The sequence below is a fragment of the Neodiprion lecontei genome, chromosome 3 (genome assembly GCF_021901455.1).
Source record: "Neodiprion lecontei isolate iyNeoLeco1 chromosome 3, iyNeoLeco1.1, whole genome shotgun sequence".
NCBI lineage: Eukaryota > Metazoa > Arthropoda > Insecta > Hymenoptera > Diprionidae > Neodiprion > Neodiprion lecontei.
Window position 1 is genome coordinate 3,326,771 of NC_060262.1, and position 22,573 is coordinate 3,349,343.

General features: G+C 38.8%; 4 protein-coding genes across 13 annotated transcripts; 3 read left to right on the plus strand and 1 right to left on the minus strand.

The window, feature by feature from the left end:
* The first annotated feature begins 2 nt into the window (after positions 1-2).
* On the plus strand, positions 3-2,923 carry LOC107222205 (putative gamma-glutamylcyclotransferase CG2811). 9 transcript variants are annotated; one of them, XM_015661471.2, is made up of 5 exons: positions 3-133; positions 448-720; positions 840-992; positions 1,066-1,280; positions 1,431-2,923. In XM_015661471.2, the coding sequence occupies exons 2-4, from the start codon at positions 511-513 to the stop codon at positions 1,231-1,233; spliced, it is 531 nt and encodes a 176-aa protein (XP_015516957.1). In that variant the 5' UTR covers positions 3-133; positions 448-510; the 3' UTR covers positions 1,234-1,280; positions 1,431-2,923. The 9 variants fall into 9 exon arrangements, with proteins under 9 accessions (XP_015516957.1, XP_015516958.1, XP_015516956.1 ...); XM_015661472.2 differs by having other exon boundaries at positions 7-133; positions 451-720; XM_015661470.2 differs by having other exon boundaries at positions 55-153; positions 451-720.
* A 151-nt stretch (positions 2,924-3,074) lies between these two features.
* Positions 3,075-7,466, plus strand: LOC107222198 (repressor of RNA polymerase III transcription MAF1 homolog). The gene is made up of 5 exons (XM_015661461.2): positions 3,075-3,481; positions 3,680-3,829; positions 3,933-4,214; positions 4,317-4,436; positions 4,651-7,466. Exons 1-5 carry the CDS (start codon positions 3,399-3,401, stop codon positions 4,709-4,711), a joined length of 696 nt encoding a protein of 231 aa, XP_015516947.1. The 5' UTR covers positions 3,075-3,398; the 3' UTR covers positions 4,712-7,466.
* Positions 4,118-12,703, minus strand: LOC107222209 (ubiquitin carboxyl-terminal hydrolase CYLD). Of its 2 annotated transcripts, none has more exons than XM_046734699.1 (11): positions 12,509-12,703; positions 11,556-12,105; positions 10,988-11,165; positions 9,825-10,003; positions 9,614-9,733; positions 9,317-9,531; positions 9,083-9,255; positions 8,692-8,988; positions 8,498-8,613; positions 8,216-8,432; positions 4,118-4,246 (listed from the first exon to the last, which is right to left on the minus strand). In XM_046734699.1, the coding sequence occupies exons 2-11, from the start codon at positions 12,039-12,041 to the stop codon at positions 4,242-4,244; spliced, it is 1,986 nt and encodes a 661-aa protein (XP_046590655.1). In that variant the 5' UTR covers positions 12,042-12,105; positions 12,509-12,703; the 3' UTR covers positions 4,118-4,241. The 2 variants fall into 2 exon arrangements, with proteins under 2 accessions (XP_046590655.1, XP_015516964.1); XM_015661478.2 differs by lacking the exon at positions 4,118-4,246 and adding an exon at positions 5,958-7,741 and having other exon boundaries at positions 12,509-12,702.
* Positions 12,704-13,857: 1,154 nt separating this feature from the next.
* LOC107222188 lies at positions 13,858-22,538 on the plus strand. The gene is made up of 9 exons (XM_015661448.2): positions 13,858-18,255; positions 18,455-18,708; positions 19,414-19,591; positions 19,680-19,819; positions 19,917-20,083; positions 20,184-20,295; positions 20,669-20,851; positions 21,422-21,664; positions 22,038-22,538. Exons 1-9 carry the CDS (start codon positions 15,027-15,029, stop codon positions 22,116-22,118), a joined length of 4,587 nt encoding a protein of 1,528 aa, XP_015516934.1. The 5' UTR covers positions 13,858-15,026; the 3' UTR covers positions 22,119-22,538.
* The last annotated feature ends 35 nt before the right edge of the window (positions 22,539-22,573 follow it).

Sequence of the window (22,573 nt, forward strand, 5' to 3'; positions counted from 1 at the left end):
TAGGCGCGAAGAAAAAACGAACGAATGAATGACGTTCGAAGAAAGGTTCAAAAATCGAACGCTAATAACGTAGTCAAGTATAACCTGTCAAAACAAAAATATTCCACTTCAGCTGACAGAAACTGAAGCCACGGTTAGATCTTGTGATTAGCGGTAACGTACGAGGTTGAAGTTGGTAAAGTTATCGTAACGAAACATTTGAGAAAAAATTACTAATTTAAAAAATTTTACTATATCGTGAAATAACGGTTATTCTCAGCATGAATGGTTACGATAACGTTACTAATTTCAGTACAATAACGACAGATCAGAGGTTATGTAAAATTGTACAGAGCTCGATTAGAAGCTTGAGAATTGATATAAAGTGTCGTTAATTTTTATCTGGATCTTATTTTTGATTTACAATTACGTTCCTTGTTTCCATTAATAGATAATTGATACATTTAGCAGGCTTTAGAAGTGCTTACATCAGCGTTTCGGCATTAGCGGCATGTGAAGAGAGCACGTAAAATGTACGAAAATTTGTTCAAAAGCCCGCTGCAGCGTGTATTTTTATACGGAACGCTGAAACGCGGTGAGCCAAACCATAAACTGATAGAAACTAAAAACAACGGTTATGCGAAATTCATCGGAATTGGGAGAACGGTCGCAAAGTACCCTCTGGTTATTGCAACTAAATATAACGTCCCATTCTTGTTAAAACAGCCTAATGTCGGTAATGTGAGTATGATGAACAATCCTTGCAAGTCTTAATTATCTTAATATGATATTTCGTTAATTACAATCGGTATAATATGTGCATTGTCAAACACTTGAAATTATCGACTTTTCCTGCGCAGCATGTTACAGGGGAAATATACGACGTAGATTCAAACATGCTGAAACATTTGGACGAACTCGAAGAACATCCGACGTTCTACACTCGGGTTGAAGACGAAGTTCACCTTATTCCAGAGTCTAAATACAAGCAGGGATTATCCAAGTTTGAAGAGGTAATTTATTCTTTGTCTATACTTGAGTCTGTACGTGTCAGGAATTTGAAAATTCCAACTCAAAACATTTCAGGTTGGAGAATTGACAAAGGCCTGGATATACTTTCTACCAAAGTTCAAATCGTCTTTGTTAGATGGACCGTTATATTCAGCGTACAGTAACGACGGAGATCACGGCCTTAAATATGCGGAAAGGTATTTACGTGATCCATCTCACAATCACCGTACAGAAGTACAGTAACGCAAGTGAGAAACAAGCTTGTTAACAAATTGGTTACATATAAAATGGCACGTATTCCATAATGAATTATGTCCATAATGCCGTGTAAATAAATTTCGTTGATTAGCGCTCGTTTAGCTTAAAATATAAATAAATCCTATTAGTTTCTACTGCATTGCAAATTGTCAAGTTTTAAAAAGTTTGATCAAATTTTTCAGTGACACGGACTCTGTCAAACCGGAGGATGTTTTCTGAATCAGTCGCAGATTGTTAATCAAAATTTCACCTACATATCTTAACATATTCTCATACTGTGTAACGTACCGATATATAGATAATGTACGATTATATCTTCACAAAAACTATACGTATATATAACGATAGATTCGTAATATGGGTAAAATAGATCGCATGTTATATCGCGTATCTAACGGCATAAGTTTGTGACCAAGAAAAATGCGATTTTAGTGGCAAAAGGGCGTATAATTTTTTTTCCTCACCATTCGCTCTGAAAATGGTAAAAACTTGTGTATCCCAAATGTTCGAAGATAAAAACACAAGGCAGGCGTAACCATCTTTCCTTCTTGGAAACGCTCTGAAAACCAATGAAATATATAAATAAATTTAAATCTGCGAAAACCCGGAATTTAAAAAAAATTCCAATTAAATTGTGATTAAATTTTAACGTTTCTGACCATATTTCCATGTTTTTACCATAGATACGATAAAAAATAAATAAAAAATACATGCCCTTTCGCCTTTTTCAAAATCGCACACGTTACGTTGTAAGTGAATCTTATTTTGTATAAAGTCAATTTGTATTGATGAAAATTGATATAATTAAATATTAATTAAAAAGTGAAAACGTTTATCGCTGTTCGACCAACATCCGCCTGATGTCGGCAAACCGCTCCACATATTATGACAGTTCGAATTGTTTACACTTGGTAGATGGCAGCACAAAAGGGATGCCACCATTTCTGTTAATACTAGGGGTCACACACAGACATTCAGGCAACCAACAGACTGACACACACAGTCAGAGATTCAGGTAACCAGACAGACACACACAGTTCAGTTGAAGGTAGTGACGCGAACGACGGAATAAATATTTTTGTTCAATCGAAAAGGAAGCAAAAGTGACAAGTCCCAGGGTTGTGGTGTGTTTATTTTAACCAAAGCTGTTACGTAGTGCGTAAATATACAAATGCAACAATGTTTGTGATCATGGATTGTTTCCTATAGTAGAGCGAATGAGTGATTTTTTTTATCACGCACAATATCGTCAAGTATCGAGGAAGAAAAAACGACTGTTTAACCCATTGTGCTAATTTCGCCCAGTTAGCTGTAATCGCAAACTGCATTAAGAGACAGCAAAGCGTACCTAAAAGAGAGAGAGAGACCTTGGACGGTTTTCTTTGTACACCTAGATAACAAACCGGGTAATTTCACCCGCCCAACAAAACCTTGTTCAAGGAAAGTGCACATACACATTATAAACCTCCGTAACTTGTATACGCTGCAGGTTGCGCACAAAGGTGAAAACGTCACGGTATTTCGGTGAGATAATACTTACTTAGCGAAAAGTATTGTAATTGACTCCCGTCAACGACGTCGTTGACGGAAATAAAAAAAAAAAAAAAAAGAAAACAAAAAAACAATATTTCATACATATTCACATAAATTTGTGTAATGTACCCAACGACGCGTCGTACAGAGCAAAAAAATATCATCACCTCAAGAATTAACTTCGTACATTCGAAAAGGAAAGGGATCTTCATACACCCGAAAAAAATGTTCAAAAACTCGATACATCATCGAAATTTAATTATAAGTTTGTTAAATCTTCACTGTGTCTAAACGCTACGAACATCTATACTACATTTTTTTTCACACTTCCACCGTCAATGATTTCTTTCTTCGTACAAACATACACACACACGTACAATCCCACACAGGCAGATGTGTGAAAATTGAAATGGACAGAATTATAAATTGAAAAGAGGCACAATAGAAAAAGCAAAAGAAACATATAAGTCAAAACGCTGAAAGTCGCCAGGGTGAAAGATGCACGTTGAAAATATCTATTCTTGCTGCAATTAGAAAAGGCAATAGTTTATCATCGAGCTAATGACTTAGTGCTAAAATATCAGCGATTAGCAACCGACAAGGATATCAACGACAGAATGAAGCTGCTGGAAAGTACTCGCTTTGAAGCCATCAACAGTGCGTTGTGGATTAAAACCGGTGACAGTAAAATTCTAGGGCGGTAAGTTGAATTCATCTTTGGCAGATGGTCAAACAGCTTCAAGGCGTTAACAAAATTTTGTATTTTCAAAACAAGATTTTATTCGCATCACTGGCTTAACTGATAAATTTCTCTTGTCAGAATGCATAACGATCAGGGCAAGATAAACGACTCTTTTTAGATTTAGATAACGATTAACGTTTGCTTTATGAATTACAGGATTGAGAGCTACTCGTGCAAAATGGCGGGAAACGACAAACAGCTCTATAAACGGTTCAACGCAGAGCAGGGAGTCACTCCTCATGACCTCCAAGCTTTGTCGCCTCCGCAAACTTCGTTAGGAGCATCGCCGGCACAAAGCTATTTCAGGTGAACGATCGGAGGCGTTTCTGTTGCAACAAAGCTGAGGAAAACAAACGGTCGACAACTTGTATTAATTTTTCATCATCGTTTTTTGTTTCTTTATCGACAGTCACAGCATTTCTGGGGACGAAGATGGTCCGTTGTGCGACACAATAAGCAGAAAGACTTTATTTTACCTTATCGCAACGCTGAACGCAGCTTTTTATCCAGACTACGATTTCTCAGATGCTAAAAGTCACGAGTTCAGCAAAGAGCCAAGCCTTCAATGGGTCATGAACGCCGTTGATAGCAATCTCAGCGCCACTGCAGGCGATTATTATCGTACCCTGCGCTCTGCACTTTGGACAGCCGTTGAAGATGAAATCTCAATGGGAGAATGTGACATTTACAGGTAGCTTGTTCATCGTTGTAATTTTTGTCATCCTGTTGAAACAGATTGTGTTATTAAATTATCCAAGAAATATTCGAAATGGTTTCATTTTCATCGTTTCAGTTACAATCCAGATTTAGCTTCCGATCCGTTCGGGGAAGACGGATGCCTCTGGTCCTTCAATTATTTTTTCTACAACAAACGACTCAAGAGGATTGTATTTTTCACGTGCAGAGCAATAAAGTAAGTATCGAAAAACATCGGAATACTGACGTCTCATTTTTATCCATCGCGTTTATCGTCGTTCTGAGTTTTTATTTCTCAGCAACTAAAGACGTACATGTAATGTTGCTTCAACGGCAAAGAGTCCATCGACATTCAGCTACCCAAACACCTGCGAAATACGTGATTAGTATGATGTAATATAACAGAGTGACTTTGTTTATTTTTGTCACAGCCCGATTTACACATGGGATTCTGGCGTTGGCAGTGATTTTGCAATGGACGAGGATGATTAAATATCAACACTAAGAATGTTTCTGCAATATTTTAGGTCACACTCCTTAAACTACACCTTAAATGTCAACTTTCACATTTGATTTTCTTTTTTAGCAACTCTTGATATTTCAAATCAATGAGTATCTTAAACTATAGTATTTTCATTTATGTTACAATCTTTACCTCTGCTTGTAGGAATCTTTTTTTTATTATTAGCTGCGTTAAGAATGCAGGTTTGTTTCCAATTAGGAATTAAAACTAAAAATAAAAGCCAAAGAAATTACTAGATGACCAGGCATTTCTTAGTCTTTGGATAAATATTATTTTTCAAAGATATCACGTTCCAAATGTCAGATTCAATTTTCAAACTTGTTTTTACAACTGACAAAGCGTTACATTATGTTGTTTCATTTTCGAACGTATTATTCAGTATTTGAGCTTAGATCTGAGAAGCAAACGATTGTTGATATGCCTGAAAAATCCATCCAACCATTTGTGTAAACGAGTTTTCTCTTATTGATGTTACAAACATGTCAGTGAAACTCAGCTTCTGTAGATTTGAATTAGTCCATTTTTCTTCGGGTAGTCACATCATCTGCAGAATTAGGTATACATATGATGTTAATCCAGGTATTAAACCGAACATCCCTGCAGTCTTGACAAGATATTGAATATTACTGTGCAATTGTTGCACATTTTTATTCACCAAGGAACTCTTCAATTTCTGTGCATATACAAATGAGGAGACATACGCTATTGCCTCTGTTCTTTCACGAATTTTGCTACACGTTCAATCTGATAATGTGCTTCTTCAAAACTCCACGACGAAATGAAACTTGGCTATCGTTGTTGGAATTTTGCTTCGCTACTCGCATTTTCGCCAAGAAGCGTTTTTTTTCTATTTCTGGTCACATTGCTTCATCCGTATTGTTAGTAGATTACGGTAGTAATAGTAACAAGTACTATTTTAAAAGATAGATATCGTTTTAAATCTATGAAAATAGAATCATATAGTTTGCAAAACAACGGCACTTAATTCCGTACATATTAAATTTATTGTTGCTATAAACAATAAAAACATCGTACTTGCTGCAAATCCGGTAATAACAAAATATTTATCTAATCAGAACGTGCCTTGTCAAAGAAATGGTAGTTCGATTAAGTATATTATTTTACTTTACAAACGTTCATTTGCATTAATATTTCGTAGTCTTAGTATCAAATGTACGTGTGATTCTTTTACCAGATAATTTTTGTTTCTACGAGTAGTTACTGTTGACCATGCCAACTACGTTCATTTCAAATTGAATTTATATTTTTTCATTTGTCTTCACTCGTCACGGGATAAAGGGAAGTTAATTTTCTTTGCAAAATATATACCTATACTTATAGTAGCATGTCTATAAGAAATGTCGAAACTTGATTTTAGATTGTGATTAAATTATCCAATTAAGTATCAAATACTTAATGGGTAACAGCAGGCGCAGAAATTAGGGGATAATAATCCATTTGGTAAAATAAACCGGTGTCTATTCTCTTTTTTTTTTTTCTTCTACCAGTTAAAAAGGTGATTAATTTCTATATACATCAGTCGAATAGAAACTGATGTATTTGAGTTCATAAAAGAACATTATGGGTTCATTACTGATGACTAAACATGGTGTTTGGACCAGATTTTTTGCTGACGCGAGCTTTAAAAGTAGATAGTAACGTGGTCAATAATTGTATTTGTAACATTTAAAAACTGTGTGTTTTGTTTTTCTTTTTTTTTTTTTTTCTTTTTTGTTGAGTACTTCTAGTAATATCGGTCTGTCAGTCGTAAGCAGTGGCACAGATTTTCTTATACTTTCGAAATTCTTTGACAATCAACAAATCCTAATGGAAATTAAATGTCATATTTACTAGAATATCAATAACATAAAAATAACAGTCTAAACGACTCTAACAGTTTATAGTGATATATACGACAGATTATTATCTATGAAAAATATAATAAAATTAGAAAAACGTAACGAAGGCAAATATTGTGCCTCGTTTACGAAGCTATTAGGATAATTTTAATATATCTCAGAGACGTACTATTTGGTGTAAACTAATGATTAAGAAAAATACCATTTATTTACAAAGAGAGAGAGAGAAAATAGAGAGAGAGCGAGAGAAAGGATATTTTAAGATAAGAATTATATTTGCGATTCATTAATTGATTATAAAAATACTGACAAATTTATGCTAATTTGAAATTTTGCATAAATTTACCAAAAATTTTCGATTAATGTATCGGTAAATAATATAAGTATGTATTTGAATAAATAACGATCTAATACTGTAATTTTGAACATAATAAGTATGACGAAAAGCGTTACGGCTCAGAGCAAAAGATTAGGCCTGTCATTTAATTAAAAGGCTGCATATGATTTGAGATGTAAGAGAGAGTACTACTTATTTTGAAATTTAATTCCACTTAAAAAGCATATGTATCTCACAGTAAATAATTATAATACATGTATAATATTAATAATAACATTAACAACAGCAATAGTTTCATTATAAAATTAATAATTATACTTCGTTTTAAGTGTGTTATTATATTCTATAATCAAAAAGTACAGAAGCAAAGTAGACATATCACCTGAGAGCGATTTTAAAATCTGACTTCAATACCCATACATATATACGCTGCTGCTTTTAAATTTGCGCACCGAATTCGAAACACATAAAAGTATTATATCAATTTTCGTTTATTTGCCCGTTCAATAAAAGTAATCATTAAATGGATCGTTTATGCCTTTCTTTTCTTTTTCTGAATCATAATACTTTTCATTCGTTTTATTATTAATACCGATTTATTCACCGATTCGATTATCGGTACATCATCACATCTGGCGACTGATACATGCACATGTAAGCGTCGCACAGTAATCGCTTAGCGTGTTCAGGTAGCTGTCGATCATCAGTCAATTCGGCTAAGTAGTGTGCCCCATCTTCACTTAACCAGTACGGAAAATCGGGGCACGGAACCATCTCTGGTATGTTATAACCATTTTGTTCTCCTGGATAATAAAAAAATTTCTTTTTTTATATCCTTAACAACTCAAGACGGGCTCCGAAATTTTATCAGTTCTCGAAAAACAACAGTTTCCATTCCTAAACTGATCTTTGTGACGACAATTTTGTTCAAATAAAATTCCCTGACCTTTCCCGTCAAAAAATTCAGATGTTTTTCCATAAAACTTAGGTATTGTCGGGTGGCTCTCATGACCAAAAGCACCAGAAATAATGCACCAGTGAATACATAAATTTGGTCTCGAAAACACACAGTATTGCTTCATTTCACGCAAATAATTAGAAATTTAACAATACCATTTCTGAAAGTTAGCTCAGCTGAATATACGAAGCATAATTGAAATGTGTAAACCATCTATAAAAAAAAGTACGTTTTTCCCTGTGGTCCATCGTAATTCCCTGACTATTCCTGGTTTTTCTGGTCTGTCGCCACCCTGATGGTATATAAAGTTAATATTCACCCTTGCGGTCTGCCATTGAGTCGAAAAAGCACCACGGCGCATCTGAACCGGATCCGCATTTGACAAACGAGACGTAATGCGATGTCTCGATACATACAACAGCGGAGAGTTCCATGTAGAGTCGTGGAACGGGGCAGTGCTCCTGCAGTATTGCAAATTCGATAGGAACCGTTAACTTTTTGGCTTTGTGGCTCTTCCTCTTCTCGTGACTATGTACCTGCGATTTGTGTTCTTAGATTAAAAGAAATCGCGAAAAAACTACGAGTTCTCTGTCCATCTTACCTTTTCTAAACACTTAACACAAAATGCTATACTCTCCAGGCCAACTCCACATTGTCCGTAACACTCTTTGCATTCAAATTCCGCCAACTTTCCACACACGGTACATTGCCGGGGTGCTGAAAGGAGAAATTCTTCGTTTAATCGAGTCTCATATTTCTTTTCGCTTTCTATTCTGTCAATCAATTATACTCAACAGTCTTCGATGATGTCTGTTACATCGAGGAGCTGCGAGGGTTGTATTTTCTGATACATTTTAAAGGACTTTCCAAACCGCGGCATTTGGATTATCAGGCATGAAGGAACTTCTTTTAATCTTATATCGCTAGTGAGGAAACTTTGTTCGAGGAGTTGCTGAACGGTGGGTAAATTTAGGTGATCATCCTTCTCTACAAATAGTTGATAGTGATATGCATCCTGCCCAGAACTTAGCTTTAAAAATGGTTCTGCGTTCAATATTTGAGCTACCAAAGAAGTGAGGAACTCTTCAGGGTCTGAAAAAAATGAACGCATTTCAAAAATCGTTCCATTGAGATGGTGTACTCGATAGTCTTCCCTGACATGAGAGAACTGAACTATGAGATTCACCTTTTTCTTCGCTAGTAAGTCCCGATATGGACGATAACTTCTCAAGCAAAGTTCTAAGCTTCATAACACGATCTGCTCTGACAAATAAATTCTTTCGCAAAGGGTTTACAATCTCCTCGCGAAGAACTCGCTGCACTTCTTCGTACTGAGCACAGTCCTTTTCATTGGGAGGCCTGAAAAAGGGTAAAAATTATGTACACTGTCCTCTTTACAGTGAAATTTTTCATCGCATACCTGAACAAAAGACTGTCAAAGACATTAGTGAACGTGAACATGCTGAAAAGAGTTGCGTCCAGGTAACAGGAGTTGTGATGTCCCTGAATCCCGCGATATTTTCCACAAATTGTTTCGAGATCACCTTTCACAGATATCGGGCGAACCATTCCCGCCACAACGGAATTTCCGGTACTGCCAAATTTGTCAAATTCCATTTTCTTGGGCTCACCATCCTTCAGTTTGATGATTAATAAAGAAATTGAATTGAATTTTCTAAGTTTTTAAAAGAATATCACAGAAGGATTCACAACTTACGTCTATTCTGTTGTGCGAATGGCATTGATTTATATCCACAAACACAGCTCTGTGTGGTTTACAGTGGAAGTATCTTACGTTGTTACATGCGCCATCGGTTCCCTGCGGATGCTCATCCTCCTGCATGATAAAAAATATACTAGTTTGAGTTTATAACTATATAGCTAGATGATTTCTACTAATTTTTTTATGTATTTATTCATGTATTCACCAATTCAACACCGGCTATAAGCTTCTCGGGTGGAATACCAGGGAGAGCGCCGATCCAGCGAATGAAACCATAATTTCTGGACGATCCCAATTGTATTTCCACATACGATCCTATGTGCAATTCTCCAAATTTATCTGCATGACCGACATTTTGACTTTCGTTGTTCACTGGAACGTTACCTGCAATTAAATTCATGTTCAGAGTTAGACTGGCTAAAAAAATTTTTTCACTACAGAGTGGGTAAAGAAATTGGAGATATAAACGGAATACATTTTAGTAAAATTGGGACATTTTTATTAATTCCAAGGAAAATTTTACAATTGACAAATATCACAGTACTTTTCTTTCGCAACTTTCACTAGTGTGAAAGTTAGATGCAAACGAATATTTATCTGATTTCAACTCATTGTTAGCACACGTAATTTTCTTTAAAACAATATATTAGTCTACATGATTCATAGGCAAAGATATCTCAAGAAAACGGATGGAAATTGAAACGTGGTATGTAAGAAATAAACAGAACCTGTAGTAAAGAAGATGCTTACCGTAATTAGGGCTAATTTCTTTTACTCGAGTTTCTAGATCACTATACGCGTTTGAGTCTAAATCACTACTCCATTTATGCTCTAGGACAAAAAGTGGAATATTTTGTAGCATCATAGAAATTGCGAATATAGCAAGAGTTTGTGTTTAAGCTAAATAATTGTAAGCAAGTCTTAAGTTCCCCATGTCTTCTAGCAGCTGCTAGACTGGCCAGCTTCTCACAGATCTATTTTTAAATCTCATCATGGTTATTATTAACTCGAACAAGATTTCTAATTATCATGATATAAAATACAAAAATATTTGCAGTAATTCAACCTTTAATTACGACTATCATAAATTCACCCACTGGTTATTTTCAACACGCTTATAAGTATTATTAACTATTTTCCAACCATGAACGAGTGGGCAAGACTGCAGTGTAGAAATCTGCACGCCAACCAAATTACGTGGACAGAAAGATAATCAAGATTTTACGTGGGAGTTATTTAGGTATGAAATTATATTGTCAAGTGAAAGTGGAAAGGTGATGAAATATTTTTTTATTCGTATAAAAGTTTGACCTGTAATTGTGAATTGAATGTTTTTATCTACTTTCAGAAGTTGCCTTTCATACTCACAAACACTGGTCACATTGTCAATGATATCGATATTTCCTCTCTCAAGCTCTCCAAAATCCAATAAATCCGTTTTACATGGTCTAATGTTACTCAGATCTACAAATATCCCAATTCCCTGCGCCGGTGTCGTAAAATATTTCTGAGTTAGTTCAACATTTTGGATGGAGTGTCGATTCCCCTGCAAAGAAGGCATCCATAAATGATAATAAATTAAATATTTCCGTAACGTGAAAGTTTTTCATCAACTGCCCCGATTTGCTTCTCGTATCCTGAATATTTCACATAATTTGTCAGCTTTCGTGATATATCAATTGAAAAAAATGTAATCTCCAGAACAATTCAATGTAAGAATTTATTTGAGAGAAGAATAAAATGATCTTGAAATTTGCGCGTGAATCATTTTCAGCTTCAACAGATGAAAGGCCAAAATTATTCTGCTTATCAAAAGATTGTCTAACTTGAATCGGTTTTCAAAATTTTTCAATTCTTAAACAACTCCGTGTCTCAGATAAAGGCAACAGAAATTAAACAGGATTGTTCCCGCCTTGTAAACTGATATTCAAATTACCAAAATCTCAAGACCAAAGTACAGCCCAAAGCCGAGCTCAGGAACAGGGCCGATGTATTTAATGACAGCAGAAATCAGTTCTCCAGAAGAGGGTGCGGGATCATTTTGCAGCAGAACTTTACTGTTTAATTTAATATCGTTCAACTCCTTGCACAACTGTTTGTCCGTAGCAAGTTTGACCCGTTCCTGAGGCGACGCAACAGCAGCTAAGTACTGCCACATGATCGACGAAACAGGGACAAGGTCGTAACGATGACAGAGCCACTCCGTATTCTTCCAAACATCGGCACCAGCTGGATCCGTGACACGTATCCGCAATCCACCGTCTCTCAGTACCTCAACAGCTTCGACGAGCATTCCAGCCCTAAGCTTACTGATGTTAACATCGCAGCTGCCGGATATCCGGTTTAGTAGCGTGGTTTTTTTCGCGACATAGTGAATGACGTTAGATCTCTCGGCATTTTTATCATTTCCACGCTTGTCCATATTGCTGGAAATTGTTAAAAGCAGCGACCGATGCTCGCCTCATAGACAAAGCGTTTCGAGCGAGCTGAAAGATAAATACGTTTGTTGAACAGCGAAATTTAGTATGAAATAAAGTCAAATGTTTTCAGAATTCATACCCAGAGAATGAATTCTTCTCGTTACCTCGTTAATCGATTTCCTAGCTATTTGTTTACATGATATTAGTGTCAACAAACCACGTTTCGTGAATGAAAAGGTGTTTGAATTGGGAAATGAATACTGATAACAGGTTGCTGTTAATTTTTTTAAAATGGAACACGTACGCGTACTAGAGATTTTGTTTCATAGGCTGAAAGTGAATCGTCTACGTGATTCCGATCCTTTTCGTAAATACGCGATTGAGGTTAGAGACTTCTCGTTAACTTTTCGTATTTTTTAATGCTGCCTCACCGCAATAATTGCTGATATTATAATTATTTCGTGTATACCTAGCGAAGATACGGCTCGTCAGTAGTTGATTCCTCAATTAAACTCATCGGTTATCGTTGGTGTATTATACTGAATTAAACCGAACCGTGTTTATTCGGCTGCTCCATTATTGTCGTAAATTATTTTTGTTGTCAATTTAATCGCGACAGGTTACAGACTTATATCCACAGGTATCAGTTTATGATTAAGAATGTCTGTTAGTTCCAAATTTCACCGATACGGAGCGCTGTTCCCGCTTTGAGGGTTTGTGGAAAATATATACGCCAATCCACCTGTTCTATTTCAAAATCTCATACGATGTAAAATAATATTGACAAGATAATAATGAATTTGAAATATTTTTTCATTCGTATACAATGTAGCCAATGGAGTTGTTTTCTATGATAAATTTTCAACCATGATTTAGATTCGCGTTAGAAAAACAGCAAATCGCGACGGATATTACGAATGAGAAAAGGAGATTGTTTAGCGGGGATTATTTCTCAACCCGTGCGTTATTTAAAGAGAAACGAATTTACGGTTATCGTTTCTGTTCCAAGTAATTATCTCATCCACCCTACATTAGATTGTAAACACAATCCGAAATGCGGATCATCGAATTCGATATTTAGAAATTTCATCTAAAATCGTATAGAAGAACATATTAAAGTGATTAAGTAGTGTATTGTTTGACAAGTGTGGAAAGTGGGTGATTTCCGACGAGTGTGAAGTTTGCAACACGAGCCAAGGCGAGTGCTGTAAACGTACACGAGTCAGATGTATCCCCATCCGCAGGTGTGACACACGTTATATTTTTCCAACACCTGATGTGAAGGAAATTTTGACGTGAAAAGCAGTCGAATATATATAATATGATAATTTAAAATAATTAGATCAAGGGTAACAAAGAATAATCCAAAGGCATAGACCCGGCTTCATGAAACCCGCCATTCTAATTACGCAAACTTCAGGTTGAACTCAGTCCGTGTGTAAAATGAAGTAATCTTGGGGTGCGCGTGCGCCAAGAAAGCGCAGCTAGCGTCGTTTTACCGCACCGTTCAGAAGTGGGGAAACTTTTATACGCACGTTCCACAAACTTCAAAGATCCAACTTTTGAATCATGCTTCGGAAACCGTTCGTATTTATTTTTTTTCCCGAACGTGTTCTAATTCAAAAAAAATTTTTTTGACTTTGACACCCAACAGACACGTGCGGATTTAAAGAAACTGGATCGAGTTGTCGACATTCGGCGTCGCGGTACCGCGGGACAAAACGTCGAGCGTCGACGACCAGCGTCACCGAGCGTCACTGACGATGCGTCCGTGAACCAATCGGCGCACGTGACCATCAGCAGTAGCCGCAAGCTTCGGCGGCAAAGCGGAGTGAACAGATCCGTATGGACGATCAGGGGTATAAGAGTAGAATCGGTCGTTAGAAACAGTCTGCACCCATACCTGGGTCGGTCCGAAATGTAGTAGTGCGAATACCGTGAATTTAGTTTATAGTCGAGTTTTTTTTTTCTTTTTTTTTCTTCCCACATGTAACCTATCATCCATGATCTTTCCGCCTCCTCTATCGTTCGAATAATAATAATTATTATTAAAAAGAAGAAAAAGGAGAGAACGAACACATAGATGAAGAATGAATAAAAATTGTAGAAATAAAAAACTACTGCAGTATACCCGTTGAATATATTGTATTATATGTATCGATCGCAATTTGTCTCAATTGAAATTTAATTCTTTCGCTGATAATCGTCCGCGCAGCGCGTACAGCGATATTAACAGCTATATTTGACACGAACGCACGTATATTATACTGTAATATACTTGACACATCTATACAGTAGGTATAGTAGGTATGTAGCTGAAGGCACGGTTGTGAAAATAACTCGGAACCATTTATAGGAGGAGCATAAGTTATTTATAGTATAAAACTAGTGTGTATCTTTGCTGGTAGTGAGAAAGAGAGCTGTTCACCGGCTTATAATGCCGGCTCGCTGTAACCGAAAATCTTGACTTTATTACAATATATGTATTGCATGTACTGATACGTACATGTGCATCCACACCTACGTCATACGCGCGTTACACAGGCATGTGCGCGATTGGAATAAAAAAAGGAAATATTGGTAGTTAAAATTGAAGGAAAAAAAAAAAAAATTACGTAAAATGAAGAAATTTAATCATCGTTTATAATAATAATAATAATAATAATGACATCAATACTTAGCGACGATTAATTATACGATTAACACTCTACCAATATTTACAATTTTTTCACAACGATTAATTAACTATAATTCTGTACGAAAACATCTCTCTGAAAATGTTTAAGACATCTGAAATCTGGCTCCGTGTTTTAATTTTATAGTGCGCGGTTAAAACAATAGTACATGGTAGGAGCAATAAAGTAAAGTAAAAAAAGTATAAATAATATAATCGAAACGATTAAACAAGGTTTGGATTTTGTTGGGAAATCATAAGTGATCGTTCGAGGAGGGAGGGATGCGGTGGTCATCGGGTGAACAGAGTGAAAATGATCGGTGCAGGTCTGAGGAGCTGGAGCATGAGGGAAACAACAAAGGTGCAGTCTTCGCGTCTAGAGGTCGAGGATGGAGTGAACGAGGATACAGAATCGGGTGCAGTTTCTGCGGTTCTTAGCGAGGACGGCGGTATAACGGTAGAGGAATTTCCCCGAGTCGAAACAGAAATAGTCAGCAGAGGAGGAGAGTCAAGTGGCGACGTCGAAGTAGAAGCAAGAGGACGACGAGAAGGAGGACGTTCGCAACTGCAGGCCGGAGAAGTTATAACGACGCTGGATTTGAGCGTCGTCGGTGATCGTCGGCCGACGGATTCCTCGTCGGATCGTCGTCGCGGGGCGGCCAGAAGGTTTTCGCTGTTTCATTGGTTCCGGGGTAAGGGAGTCGGCGAAATATCCGAGTCGAATCGTCACTCGTCGTCGTCGTCGTCGTCGTTGTTGGTACCGAGCGGAGGAAACAAAGCGGCGAACGAACGGGCAACGAACCAGCTTCACGTGACGGGTAAAAACGTCGAGACAGCGAGTCCGAACCAAGGTTCCACCGTTGACGTAGCGGCCGCAAATACCGTCGGCCGAAATTCAACGACGACGTTACCGCAGTGCAACAGTCTTTACTCGAGTTCCGGTAGCGTCGATACAAACTGCAGCACTGCGACGGTCCACAGTTTCACATTCCTGCATCCCGGTGATCTCCCGTCAGGTCTGATCGACGGGGTAAAGTCTCCGTCAATCCAAAGACGACGGTTCAACCGTTTTCGGGACTTTCGCAAGCACTCATCGGCCGAGGATTTCGGCGGGTCGGATCGAATATGCGCCGGAAGTCCTTCCGACGGTGAAACGGCGGTTGATTGCCACGGAGAAAAGGAGGAACGGAAACTCCTCGACGAGGATCGGGAAAACGGATCGGCCCACAGCAGCACTCCGTATCATTACCGCAGCCTACCGACTTCCGGTAAGACCGCCGACCTCGCGGCGAGAAAAACGAACAAGGTTCACGTGCGGGGAAAACGAAGAGCGCCTGATCCACCGAGTTACGGTTCAGTTGCGGGAGAGACGCGTAATTCCAACGCGGTTAATCAAAAATCTGGGAACACCGGAAGACGGAACAAACGTCGCGCGCCGAATCCGCCGTCGGAGGCGACGAAGACATGCGACCAGTCGAAGAGGAGTGACATTCAGGGCGTCGGAGAACGGCCGCAGGTGATAAGCAACGACACCCTGAAGCTGGAAGGAGGCTTACTCCTGCCGACGAGGTTCGATCTCAGCGAGAAAAAATCCATCGACATGAACCACCAAGCCTCGTTGGACAAGAAGACGTCTCCTTTGGCAACGACGCCTCTGCAACAGGTGCAGGCACCGAGGCCATGGTACAAGAGGAGTAACACAACGCTGAGCGATCGTGACTGCGGATCGTTCAGAAGAGAGGTTTTGAAGATACCAACGTTGTCGAAGAACCGCGGTGGGCTCGAGAAGACGGGTCGTTTCAGCCTCCACCAGGAGGCTCAGAGTTCGAACAGCGATTCCGGGGACGTTGGTACCTTCGACAAGTCATTTTCGAGGCTAAACCACTTCTTCGGAAGGACGACGGAACGCAGAGAGCAAATTGAGTCGTCAAGGGGGCAGAAGAGGGGGGACGAAAAGCGAAGGTCGAACTTATCCATACTCACCAACATCAGCGAGTTGGACAGAGAAGCGGCCGCCATTGTCCAGGAGGAACAAGCCAGGAATCAGGCTGTTGTGGCCAGGTCTTCAGGCTTGTTTACGGACGGTTCCTTAGCCGACTTTGATAGACCACCGAGCGGCGATATAATCTCGGATATGGTATCCTCCTCCATCGAGCCCCAGAGAAAAGGCACTCGTGCTCTGATATCGAAGTTCAACGCAATCAGCAACATTACCAAGGTCACGGTGAACGCTACATTCTTTACGAAGTCCTCGAACCAGTCGGGGAAAATCGATGTCGTCAGAGGGGAACCGGTACAGAGTAGTAACGTCAACTCCAGGAACAGTGATAGAATAGTGACTAAACGACTCCTTTACGACGGTGCCGAGCAGGTGAACGAAACCGGGGTTGATATATCGTCGATCAACTTTTTCCGCCGACTCGAAGCCGCCGATGCCGCCCAGACCAGGGACGATATTCACCTAGGTTCTCGACGCTCGGCACCCGGCTGGGAGGAAAAGATAAAACGATATTTTCCCGAGAGAACTAGCGCCGATTTTCAGGGGCATAAGGTTCAGACGAGGAAATCTACCGCCCTTGGCAACAATCAGAGGCAATCGGTTAGAAACGATCAGGTTAAACGGAGCGAGGAAAAAATCGTTACCGAAAAATATCTTCCTCCGAACAACGTCGCCGAGCAGCACTTGTCGCGTGCCGATCTCAAGGAGATGCTGATCGAGATGAAACACTCGTTGCCAAAGAGACCGAAGCCGAAATCTGGGGTAAAATCGGTACCAGTTTCGATCGGTAATGACAAGGTTAACGTCGGTAAGGCTCAGCAGCGATCGACGGCCATTGAGACGTCGGTAAAACAGGGCGAAGGACAAGGTGTTCGTGGGATGAAACCGTTGATGCAGGATCAGCAATCGCGGGCGATTTCGTCGAGCTCGAATTACGTGAGGTCAACGACTGCGGTGGGAAAACGCGATCAACAAGCTTCGAGTGGGCCCGGAATAATTCTGGAGAAGACGAAGGTCTCTTCCGGTGTTCAGACAAGTGCGAATTTGCGAAATGTTGGAAATTACACCACGCGGGAATTGAGTCCGATGATTAATCGTGTCAGGAGTTCACAGAAATTTGAATCGCGAAAGAACGAGGACGCGAATCGAGTATCATCGAATTTACGCAAGAGTCCAGGACGTGGTACTGGCCTCACTCGAACCACTTTCCAGCTTATAAGGCCCAGGGATTTTGCCTCCATCGAGGCACTCAAGACCGAAAAAACGGAGGCAGTAAAAGAATCGGGACAAAACACTTACATGAACGTGATCGAAGACTCGCTTTACGCGAACACGGTCATTAGTCCGTCGAAAAGTAACTCTAACGAGGCTGCTGGCGATGGAAAAACCGGAAGCGTCGGTGCAGCCGAGGAGAAAATAAATATCGTTAAAGATAATAAACACGAGAACGTTCGGCACTACACTGCAAGCGTTGTTGCGCAGGTCAAGATACCCGAAGAATCGACGCAACCGGAAGTAACCTCGACGACGGTCAAGAACGAAGGTAATAACTACCGCTGTGGACGTAAATTTATAGGACTTGTTGAGTCGGTATTGATGAATTAAGAACGGTGCGAGTTCGTAGCAATTTTTTTTTTTTTTTTTCTTTACTTTTGCGCACCAGGTATTTTCCCCCCCCCGAAGAATTGTGCATAGACGGTTAATTTTTGAATTTATTTGAGTGGTAATACTTCGTTTTACAGAGGATGGGGAAATACCGATCTCAGAGACGAATATGAATACCCTGGCGATAAATCGACTGTTGAGAAAATTGGAAGGTGCGATTGCTTCTGGTCAGCATCAGCAAGCGGCTGGACTAGCGAAAGAACTTGCTCAGCTTAAAATTCATTGCTCGGTAGTTCGACAACGGTCTGAAAAGACCAAGGAATCGGACGTAATAAACGTCGATATGTATATAGAAGACAAATTGGCTCATCAGGGACCGATTCCACTTCAGGTACTTCGGTGACATGAAATACGAATATGAGTGTTGTTTTTTATTAAGAGGGTGTTCTCACATCTCTATGATTTTTTTAATAATTTCAAATGTTTTAAACATAACAGAGAAAGTTACAAAGTAGTAGGGAAAATTTTTTTCTTCGCTTTCGATGGTAAATATTTAAATGTGACTTACACTATATCTCACATTCATGTATCAGGAAAACAAAAAACGCCAAAGAGATTATCAAAATGTACTCTTGTCGATATCATCTGAAGTAGAATTATTCAAATTCGATAATAGAAAGAAAAAATAAAGAAAGACGAAATGGCGAAATTTTGAAATTTTCAACCTCTTTTTTTCAACCTAAATTGTTGAAACAATGGATTAAATATTGATAAATAATTTTGATGGTGCTTCAGACGATACCGACAAGTTTACGTTCTGATAATCTCTTTGTTTCTTTTTTTTTTTTTTTTTTTGTTGAAAGTTGACATATTGTGTCAGCCATATTTAAATAGGTGTGTGTGAGAGTTCCCATCAAAAAGGAAGAAAAACAAATTGTCCGCATTACTTTATAACTTCCTCTTTTATGTGTAAAAAACTCTAAATTATTATTGCTGTGAAAAAAAATTTTTTCTTCACTGATTAGTCACTGAAATGTGAAACTACCTCCCTTAACTTAAGAGACTCTTCAACGTGAAATTTTGAATTTCTTCACAGCTTTCACTAAGCACGACCGTTTCTGAACTGAAGAAAAAGGTGTTCGGGGAATTTGAAATACCAGTGAATGTTCAGCGTTGGATTATCGGCAAGAATTTAGCCGACAACGACGAATTCACTCTGGAAGCATTGAAGGCTGTGGACAAGTCTTCTATTTTTCTATACCTCGTTGCACCGGGTACAAAATTTAAGCGATTATTAATTGCTAATTAATTTTTCAAGTATCAGCAGTGTGTCAAAGAGATTTTTTTTTCTTTCATTCGCAGATTTGCAAAATGACGATTGCACACGAGGCGACAAAATAGTTGCAAAGGAAGAGATAACGGCGCCTATTGAAGCGCCTGTTGAAGAACAGCCGCGTGAAATAGAACCGATCATAGAGGAGGAAGTTGAAATTACACCTCAGGTAAGAATTTGATAACGTAAATGACTATATGGTACACTTCCAGTATTTAAATTATCAACGAGTCGATAATTCGTGGAAGTTATAATTTTAACCAAAGGAACCAACTGTCGAGGAATTGAAATTGAAGAGATACGAGCATTTAATGTCCCTCGAGAATACCGACGTTATACCAAATTCAGTACCGATCGAGTGTCCGATTTGTTTCGCGCCATACGGACCCTGCGAAGGAGTTATTTTGAGGGATTGCCTCCACATGTTTTGCAGGTATTTTTCGTTACAACTATTCGTCAAGAAAGGGTAATAAAAACAAATTCAGTTTAACAGAGACATCACCAAAAACATAAACCTCACTTTTACCTTACAGAACATGCATTGCGAATACCATAATGTACTGCGAAGAGGCCGAGGTAAAATGTCCCTTCAGGGACTCGGAATACACTTGCGAATCGACTCTTCAGGAGCGCGAGATAAAAGCGGTAATATTGCGAAAGCATGGAAAAATGGGAACTAAGGCGACGAGAAAAAAAAATAAATAAAAATTGCAATCGTGAGGTCGAAAAAAAAGCGAGACCGTACCGAAACTTTTTTTTACGACGTTCAAGTCAGTAACGTTACTTTAACGACGCATGATCAAAAATCGTTATTCGGCCCCTTAGGATTGTTTGAAATTCGGTTGGTGAATAATAAATAACAAAGAACACATGTTCATATTTTGAAAAGTCAATTCTTTGAAAATCGTTTAAAAATTGTACAATAACGATTTTTTTCAATGTTGTTTAGTTACGTTAGCGTTGTTAACTTGTGCCTTCTCTTTTTGGCCAATAATTTCAACTTATACTTTGATTACAGCTGGTAACTTCCGAAGTTTACGAACAACATTTGGCCAAGTCAGTGTCGCAGGCTGAAAACAACGCGGGAAATAATGCTTTTCATTGTAAAACGCCCGACTGTCCCGGCTGGTGTATTTACGACGATAACGTTAATGTTTTCCAGTGCCCGGTTTGCGGCGTAAACAATTGCCTGACGTGTCAGGTGAGTTTTGGAAGAATTCTAACTAATAAAGATTTCAATTGACTTTGAACATCCCTTTCATGCATGGCGGTAAGTATACTTGCCACCTCCTTACCCTCACGATTTCTTTGTTTTTTTCTACACGTCCAATTATCATGAAAATGGATACGCAGGGATTTTCGAAATTCGAAGGTCCAAACCAACGTGGCGTAAAAAATTTGAAAATCTTGGAATCGCGCCGAAGCAATAAGAGGTATACGATGCTTCGGCGAAATCTAACGATTTTTAAAGTTTTTACTGCCACAATCGGTTGGACTTTCGAATTCCGGAAATCTGATGGTAAAATCGTGATCAGCGACCTTGAAAACCGTGGTGCATCAATTTTTGGCTAATTCTAAGGTATTTTTCGAAATTCCATCCGCCATATTGGATCCGCCATTTTGAATTTTCGAATTTCGAGCTCAGATCCGTTATCATCGATCCCGAAAGCCCACGCGTGAAAAATTTCAAGTGAACCGCACGCAAGGAAAAACGTATGCATGAAAGGGTCAACGGAACCGTTCTAAACCGTAAATTATTCTCCAAACCAAGGCTATACACACGAACAAGAATTGTCGTGAGTATCAGGACGAGATAAGGCTTCTCAAAGAAACCGATCAGGAAACTAAACGAACAGCGGCTGTTCTCGAGGAAATGGTTGAGAGCGGCGAAGCCCTGGCTTGTCCGACATGCGCGGTTGTACTTATGAAGAAATGGGGATGCGATTGGCTTCGTTGCTCCATGTGCAAGACTGAGATATGTTGGGTAACTCGAGGACCGCGTTGGGGTCCCGGGGTAAGAATTCTTGAAAATTTACCTCAAGATAGTCGTTAGAAGTAGTTAAAAAAAAATTCCCCGTCTTTTCCCTGATCGAGTCATTATTTTTTCCTGACTAAAACTCGAATTAATATTGCCAATTCGAGAGTATTCAATAACAGAAACTCCGAACGAAACGGTATTGAAAAACACGTTTATGATCTACTCAATGGTCACGGGTCCAAGAATTTGAGAAAAAAATTTACCATCGGAATTTTGCTTCTACATGCGAAAAGCTGCGTTCTTTTTTCATTCACAGTGCTGCAAAATTTCCTATTTTTTTCCCTGACCAATGGTCACCATGCTCCTGTCCATACTCATGAATGACCAAACGTGACCTTCGATTTTACAGGGAAAAGGAGACACTTCCGGAGGCTGTAAGTGCGGGGAAAACGGAGTAAAGTGTCATCCGCGTTGCAATTATTGCCATTGATAATTGTTCTCAGTTATTCACAATCATTTGAGGAATATCGAACAATTATTTATATTAAAGGTGATAAATATACAGTGGCTTAATTGTCGATACTGTATTAGTTGGCTTTGATTTCTGCAATATAATTATATTTTATACACTTTCTACCGATATTATAGACAGAACTGTTATTATTATTATTATTATTATATACACGTTTGACGGTTCTCGGCGAGGTGAGATGTTTAATTAAAGATTTGTGATAAAGAGATAAATGTGACGTGTTGTACGCTTGGCAAAGTCTTACGTCCGCTGTTACAAAATCAGTTTTGTCGAGCTCCGTGTAAACGTTTTGTTTGAAAGTATACGTATACTGATATCTACGGAATTTGTAGGTATGCGTGTATGAAGCTATTTGGATGAAATTGATATTGAAGAATAAAAAAACAAAAAAACAAGCTACAACGCGATATGCC